At 44.9% G+C, this 8404-nt stretch overlaps 1 protein-coding gene across 1 annotated transcript in view; it reads right to left on the minus strand.

Annotated features, from left to right (window-relative positions):
• Positions 1 to 8010, minus strand: part of NWD2 (NACHT and WD repeat domain containing 2) — a 161271-nt gene extending 153261 nt beyond the window's left edge. The window contains exon 1 of the mRNA XM_069494563.1: positions 7860 to 8010. Coding sequence (XP_069350664.1) covers positions 7860 to 8010 — 151 coding nt within the window. The remainder of the gene's footprint in view (positions 1 to 7859) is intronic.
• Between the last annotated feature and the right edge of the window lie 394 nt (positions 8011 to 8404).

Consider the following 8404-nt stretch of genomic DNA (forward strand, 5'->3'; position numbering starts at 1 on the left):
CTTCCCAGACCTGGAAAACACGGGAATAACAGAGCAGGCAAGCTCGGCCCACCTGCTCACTCCTTCCCCTGGGACCTGACCTGTCCAGGGAGCATGGGTTTGCTCTCTCCTCCAGGCTCGGGTTTGTGGGGCAGGCCACACGGTGGAGGGTTTCTGGGGCCTACCTTTGCCAGTGAGTGGCTGGAAGAAGGTCTAATTCTGCTGTTTAGTATTAGGAACTGTAAAAGCATTCTCCATTATTTCCTTTATCAGGAAAAAAAAATGGTGATATTTTTGATCTATCTGTAAACTCTTGGTGTTTTCTCAACAACTAATTTCCAGTTAGTTCAGAACCTGGGAGGGGAAGAAGGGTGCTATTTACTGAATCATTCTCAACCCTTAACAACACACAGTAATAGTAACAACAGCTAATTATTGACACTCGTTGAACACCTGCTAGATGCAAGGCCACTGGATTATGCACTTTCTGTGTGTTATCCCATTTAATCATGACAAAGGAAGGTCAAGGAAACCACGCGCTATAACTGGGAGGTTACGGTGGTTTTCAAAGTCGGCCACCATTAATTCCTCCCTTCCCTGTATGCACACACCTTTCCTCACATTAAGAAATGGAGTCTATGCCTCTGCACCTTGGATCTGGGCCAGCCTAAGGACTTGCATCAGTGACAGAATGTAGTGAAAGTGACATTCTGGGACTTCCAAGCTCAGGCCTTAAGAGGTCTGGGAGCTTTCATTTCCTTTCTCTGAGAAACCCAACCCCCTATAACGAATACTGGGCTAGACTCCTGAAGGATGAGAGAAAAGCTGGAGAGATGGAGAGAGAGGGGGAGGGTGAGAGAGAGAGAGGACTCCCTCATGGAGGAGCACCAAGGTGCCGACATAAGAATCAAGCCCTCCTGGACCTTCCAGCCCACCAGCCCAGCCCAGCCTCGGCTTACCTGAAAGCACTTGAGTGACTGACTCCGTTCAACACCCTGTGGAGCAGAAGAACCACCCAGCCAAGCCTTGCCCAAAATACCAAGGACAGAACTGTGACAATGATAAATGACTGCTGTTTTAAGCCACTAAAGTTTTGGTGTGGGTTGACACACAGCAATAGACAACTGAAACAGAAATAAAATACAAACTTACAGAAACCTTTTCAAATAGCAAACGGTATCACTGCTTGGTGTAACAAGAATTTTAAAAGATCTGTAACTGATATTTTAAACCACCAAGTCACGATCTGTTTGTATATAGTGTACCTTTATAGTCCAAGTCATGCCTTCTTTCAAATGTCATTCTAAATGAGCCACCTTCAGGGGGCAAATGATAATATCACCTCAAGACGTCTGCTCCACTCCTATTCAAAAGGATGAAAGCTCTTTGCTGAATAATAAAGTTATTTCTTTCTATTCCCTGTTGAGAGCTCATCATTGCTCTGCCTCATATTCGATTATCATGCAGAACAGTTTCTAAACCCTGGCTCCATTCGTCTGGGAAGCCCTCCCAACACTCACTGTGATCCCCCCTCCCAGGTGGTTTACATAACCCTCCTTAGTGCCCCTTTGATGCTTTGCTTATATCATTAGCACAGTACTCATCACCTATATTTATGTAGACTCCATTAAGAGCAAAGACCTGTTTTCTTTTGTTACTTCAGTATTCTAAGCACCAAAAAGCACTCCTTATAGAGTAGGTGCTTCATGAATAATTACTAGTTGAGTGAGTAGATGTGCCTGCTTCTCCCTGGGCTGGACACTGTTTCTTGGTGTTGAGTATCCATTACCCTTCCTTCTATTCTCTTGCTTTTTGTGTAGGGGCTGGAAGCCTGTAAGCTCCTAGATTTGCTTGTTGACAGGGTGCAAATGCAATTCTAGGTCTGCCAAAGAAATGCACCTGCATGAGATATGGAGGACAAATGGAACCAAGAAAGTTCCTCTGCCACCAGTCATGGTGGCTGACATGCGGGTTTCAGCAGATGTGTGTTTCTGCAGATGGTGGCCAGCTAGCCAGTACCCAGGGGCAGTGCTTTCTACAGTTTCCTGCCCTCTGGAAACTAGATACCCAGCGGTGCCCCTGACTTTTACTCCTCCAACCCTTACAATGATTTTTGGAAGCACCTAATTTCATGAAAGATCTAGAGCAGTTTCTATTTTACTATAGTCATATACCACATATAGATGTTCTGGCTGACAAGGGGCCACATATATGACTGTGGTCCCGTAAAATTATAATACTGTATTTTTATTGTATCTTTTCTATGTTTAGTTATGTTTAGATACACAAATACCATGTGTTACAACTGCCTACAGTATTCAGTTCAGTAACATGCTGTATAGGTTTGTAACCTAGGAACAACAGGCTACACAATGTAGCCCAGGTACGTGGTAGGCTAACCATCTAAGGTTTGTGTAAGTACTCCACCATGGTCACACAATGATGAAACTGACCACCAATGCATTTCTCAGAACACAAGCCATGCTTGCCTATTCTAAGTTCCACCTGATATGCCTCTATGGATGGCATTCCTTCCAGGATATGCCTAATTTATGTTTGTACAAACATATCTGCATTGTCCAGATCATAGCGGAAAAATAATAATGATAATAATGATAAGAACAGCTAACATTTACTTAATATGTCCTATGTTCCCAGCACTGTTCTAAGTGTTTTTGACCCTATCAGCTTAATCTTCTCAATAACCCCGTGAAGCAGGCACTGTTATTGTCCTCCTTTACAGATGAGGAAACTGAGAAGAAAGATGTGAAACAACTTGCTCAAGAAATCATAGAATTAAAATAGTGGACTGAGGCTTTGAATTCAGGAAGTCTGGCTCCTAAGTTTACCTTGTAGCTAATACCTTCTCCTGCCCGAATAATGTCTGTTGAAGGACTTAGAAGATATCACTAAAATTTCAGAACTCATTCATTATAAATGTCCTACATACATCTATCATAAAATATCAACTCAGTGCATTTTCCTTGAAGACTCTTAGTTTTTAAAGATGTTCTTGTGGTATCAAAAGGGCTCTGTATATATATACACACACACATATATACACACATTTACATTAATATATATGTGATTTTTTGCTGTATTTTCTCTCATTACTCATAAAGACAATGAAAAAATGGGGAGCCGTGGAAATAATTAGGACAGTAGGAAAGCTAAGAAGAATGATGGTGAAGAGTACTGATAGGTTTCATGTGAATTTCTCCATGCAGATCTTCCTGCCTCTTGCCCGGAATGCAAGCTAAAACAAATGACCGCTGGTTGTAGCAAATGAGCCTGTGCACACGTAAGAAGGGAAAACGTATCTCTTAGCTGTGGCTTCCATCAAAACGGAGAACAAGCTTCCCCACCGAGACTCCAAAGGCATGGAGAAGAGTCTGGGAAGATGCAAAGTCATGCACACAAAAGAAATCTAAGTGGTAATGATCTGAACATCTGATTTTCAACATTGCAGATAAGAGTACACAACTCTCAAAGATGATGAGTGCAGAAATCTGAGTGGGCAGAAAAATGCACAAAGGTAGGGGTTAGAGTACCTTCTGCACTCCAGATGTCATTTTCCACGCAGACGGAGATGCACTAGTATAGCAGCCCTGACGGTGGATGCTGTCAATTACTTCTCAGGGGAGGAGAACAGTCTTAATCTGATGGCTGCAGTTGGAAGAAAAATCCGAGCATGATAACCCAGCCCCTTCTTTCTCTCTTGTAAGTAAAACTGCCATTCTTCTCTGCTCCTCCACATCTTAAGTTTTAAAGGAGTTGGCTCTGCTCATGGGCTGGGGAGGATGCTCTGTGTCCCATCCATTGCTGACAGTGAGTGGGAGGGCAAGTCTGTGTAATTCTGGGGTTCAATACTGGGAAACTCACTTGCCTGCAGTTAAAGCTATATTCTCCAACAAAAGTCCGTATCTCTTACCTGCAATTCCAGAATCCCCAACGATTTGAAAATAAAAGTTTCCCCCCGATCCATCTGGCAGCCAAACCTGAAGTGACCTAAGTCAACTAACAGCCAAACCTGACCTTAACTGACATGAAGCTACTTACAATCTTTATCACTCCACTTGGAGCTTTGCTGTCTGATATGATAACCAGTAGCCACACGTGTCTATTTAAACTTAAACTCATTGAAATTAAATAAAATTCAAAACTCAGCCACATGTCAAGTGCTCTGTAGCCACATGTGCCTGGTGCTTGCCATCTCAGATAAAGACATTTCCAGCATTATAGAAAGTTCTGTACAACGATGCAGAGTGAAGTCATGTTTACTTACAGACATATTCATATTTGATATGGAGTATTTACTTAGGCCCCATATATTAAACAGTATATATATATTTTTCCCAAAAATGTAAAAAAAAAAAAAAAAAAAAGTCCAAAATCACATCTGGCCTGGAGGATCATAGATAAGGGATTGAGGGATTACGGACTTGTGCCAGTTCTTATTCAGTAGTAAAGGGGATATTTCGGTCTTCCTTTTTTTGCTAAGACTTTACCTTATTCCAAATTGATAAAGAAGCAAGGCAAAGAAGAGGCGGGCCCTTAAACTCTAATGGGGGAGAGAATCATGCAGGTTCCTCTTCTCTCCATATGCACAGGCTGTTAGGCTAATCACAGTGGGAGGGTATTACATGTGTTTAAAAATCATTTTTCCAAGGAGGTATAAGTGCAGTTCTGGCAGAAAGACAGTAGCTAAATGACTAAAAAACTTCCAAGGATTGATAAAGATGCCACAGATGGGATTTCTATGTTGGGTGGGAGGTGGGACTAGATGAAGTCCAAGGCCCATCCATTTAAGAAAATCTGGGATAATGCTATTGCCTCCCCCAGAGGGGTCCTTCTCCAGCATCTTCCACATGGCAGGGATTGGCCAGATGCAGATATACTTCTGGACAGGAACATGTCCATTAGCAGCCAGCACTTCCTGAAATTTCCTCGAATGCTCTAAGGCTACCTCTTGATGGGAGCAAAGTGGGTCAGGGCAGCTATGTGCCCTTTCAGCTATTCATACTCTTGAAGCCTGACTGACAGTGACAAGATGCTGGACAGCACCTATCTGCCACACCCAGCTTATTCTCTTGTCCATGTGAGTGTAAGATATTTTACAGACATATTCCTCAGGAGCCTAGCCTGGCCAAAGGGTACCAAAAGATGTGTTTTGAGTATCTTATGGGCTCCACTCTGTTTCACTCTGCTACATGAATTCAGGCAAGCAGCTTAATCTGATACAGCCTCAGTTTTCTCATCTGTAAAACAGGCAGAACACCTCCAGGTCCACCACTCTCAGAGAATTGTATGAGGATGGAAATGAAAATCAAAATATTGATGGGAAAATAATTTTTCCATCCTAAATGCATGTATTATCTTCATTACTGATGGGAAAATTCCATATAAGCCTTGTAAAGCAATGCCTATTAAAACTATAATTTAAGCAAGAGCCTTGCTGGATTCTCAAAGTATTTCTGTGAGTTCAATACAAAACAGCTTTTATTTAGAACATAAATTGGATTTGCGCTTGTAAAGGAAAGCATGAGATAATGTTCTTTGTCTTAATTTGACAGCAGACAGACTCTTCAGCACTGGCCAAGAATCTAATGCTGGATTGTACCAAAACACAACCATTTGCTTTTTAAATTGCATCCATAAGATCCTACGGTCAAGTGCTGCCTCTGACAGAGCATTTACCAAGATTTGAAGGTTCATGTTCAGATCATTAAAACTGCCCACCTCTGTCTTTGTTATTCAATATGCCACCGGCTCTCCGATTTGGATAAAATTTGAGGACCTGCTCCTGCTGAAACTTCCCAGGTAAGCTTCACATTTCTGTGTTTTTAGAAAGATGAGTGTGGAAGCTGTCCAGCTCAAACAGTGCTCAAGTGACATGACTGCCTCCTTCTTCCTGTTTGCTTTCCTAGAATTAATATATGCTAAAGCTTTTATTTCAAGAAACTAAGGATTTTGAAGAATCACATGGACAGGCTTAAGAAAAATGACATTAATCTTGTATATTAATTCAATATTAAGATGACTCAGTATAAACTCATTATTTTTATCCTAGGAATTGCAAGTTTGTTTATTTATTTATTTATTTATTTTGAGACAGAGTCTCACTCTGTTGCCCGGGCTAGAGTGCCGTGGTGTCAGCCTAGCTCACAGCAACCTCAAACTCCTGGGCCACCGTGCCTGGCCGAAATTGCAAATTTAAAGTGAGAAAAAAACCAACTACTCATGATATTAACAGAATTTTCATTGTATTTTAGAAGCAGCTTTTTTAAAGGAAAAGAGTGATTTAACTGGGTTCGCATCACCAGATTTAAACACTTTTCATAAGACATTTTTATAAGCTCAGGAGAATTAAAAATTTCAGAACTAAACATTTTCTAACATAATTCTCTGAAACACTTTAAAAGTGCTTTAGCGATATTTTAAAAAGCAACGCAAAACTTGTAGATTTCCTTAAATCCTTAATAGGCTGCATATTTCCACGTTTGGTTTTTTTTTTTTTTAATCTAAATTTAGGTAAAAATCCTGGAACATATCTGAGACAGACTTTTTGAGAGTGTAGCGTATCTTCCTAAAAGGCTCCTTAATTAAGTTCTGTGAAAGCCAGCTGTAAACAGATAAAAGGACAATCATGCTCTCCCCCGAAAAGTGTGTAGTCCTAATACTAATTAGCTCATGGTACCTATTTCTTTCCCCAATTCCCTTGTCATATGTGAGCTTTACCTAAAACTAGTGCTAGTGCCATGTTTTGGGGGTAAATGATAATTTTCTAGAAAGTTACTTTTATTGGTTCTTTCTGAATGCTTTCCACAAGCAACCAGAGCCTTGGGTTTTCAAATGAGGATTCCTATCCAATGATTGTTCGAATGTAAACTTTTTTTTTTCTTTCACTCTGTAAAAATAAGACCCAAGGCTTGTTAAAGCGCAGGGAAAGTTAATTCTCAAATCTCTCACATCTATTTCCGTCTCCTATAAACTCATTTTATGGCCGAACATTTTTTTTTCCTAGAAGAAAGGAATCCCTGCAGTTTTATCCAGCCCCAGACAAAAACATTCTTCCTTTTCCCCACTCACTGGGAATGAAATCTAACATTCAGGACTCAGAGCTGCAAGGCAGTGATGGACAGGATTTGACCACCCCGCGCTCAGCCGCCGCGACTGTGAACGCAGTGTATCAACAAGTTTTCGCTGAGCGCCTAGCAGGTGCGTGGCCTCGAGCGGGGGCACGACTGAGTGGGCCAGGCTCTAGACCCCGGGGACAGCAAGCCTGGGGACCTACCGGAGGAGATGAACTCATCCTGAGCGCTCCACCTCGAAGCCGGTCCCGGGACCCACGGTGCGCGTCCCCTCGACCTCCGCGGGCCTTCGGCCCCCAAGGCAAAGGGTACCATCGCACCCTCAAGAGGCGAGTCTCAGGGAACACTGCTCACCTCACCTCGGGAGCAAGTGGCAAAGCTGCCCCCATTCAGGAACCTGCCAGCGGAGCTGAGAGCAAAAGGACCTACTGTTTGTGTTTGCGATAACCTCGCAACAGAAACCGCTAAAAGAAAGGGAAAGGGGGTGTTGGTGGTGGAGGCAGAAGGGAGCTTCCAGAAGCTCCTGCTAATGCTGTGGATGTTTCTTAGCTTGACCGGGGGGAGTAACCAGGGAGGCTGGGGGGTAAGAATGGGTGTCCCGGGTGAAGTCAGCAGGCACAGCGGACGAGCAGGGGAGAATAAAAGTGATTCAAATTAAATTCCCACGCGCTCGGGGCTGCCACAGCTTTAGCTGGAGGAAGGGAGCACAGGGCGCACCAGGTACACTCGCCGGTTCCCGCAGCGAGGACAGACAGAAGGACGGACCGGCAAAGCCGAGAGGGGACTTACCTTCGGGGTTGGCGCTGATGAAGACCCGGACGCTGCGGCCGGCGGGCACGAGGTGAGAAGGCAGGGCCGTGAGGTTCCCAGAGAAAGCCGCCCGCCGGAGCGCAGAGTCCCGGGGACAGGGCAGCTTGGTGCCCGCGCCGGCCGGCCACATTGCCCTTTGGGAGAAACAACCGCTGCCGCCTCCTCCTCCTGCTCCTTGGGTCCCTGCCCGCGGCTCCGCCGAACGGCTAGGTCGGTCTCTGCAGGCGGCGCGGCTCAGAGCCGCTCCGAGCCCGAAGCGCCGCCTGTGAGCTCCGTGGCGCACACCGCCCGCCGGCAGGGAGCGGCCATACAGACCCCTGTCGCCACCTCCTCCTGGCCCTCTGGGCGTCTGGCTTCGCTGGCTGCCGGGGCTCGGCGCAGCAGCCGGCTGGAGCAGGAGGTCAGCGTGGCGGCGGCTACGCGCGCGGCGCCCTTTTGCGCCGGGAAGCGCCCGCGGCCATCTCCCCGCCCGCGCCCGCCTTGGGAGGAGGGGCCGCCGGGCGGCGGGGACCGTGCGGGCGAGG

Source organism: Eulemur rufifrons, chromosome 19 (assembly GCF_041146395.1).
Source record: "Eulemur rufifrons isolate Redbay chromosome 19, OSU_ERuf_1, whole genome shotgun sequence".
Classification (NCBI taxonomy): domain Eukaryota; kingdom Metazoa; phylum Chordata; class Mammalia; order Primates; family Lemuridae; genus Eulemur; species Eulemur rufifrons.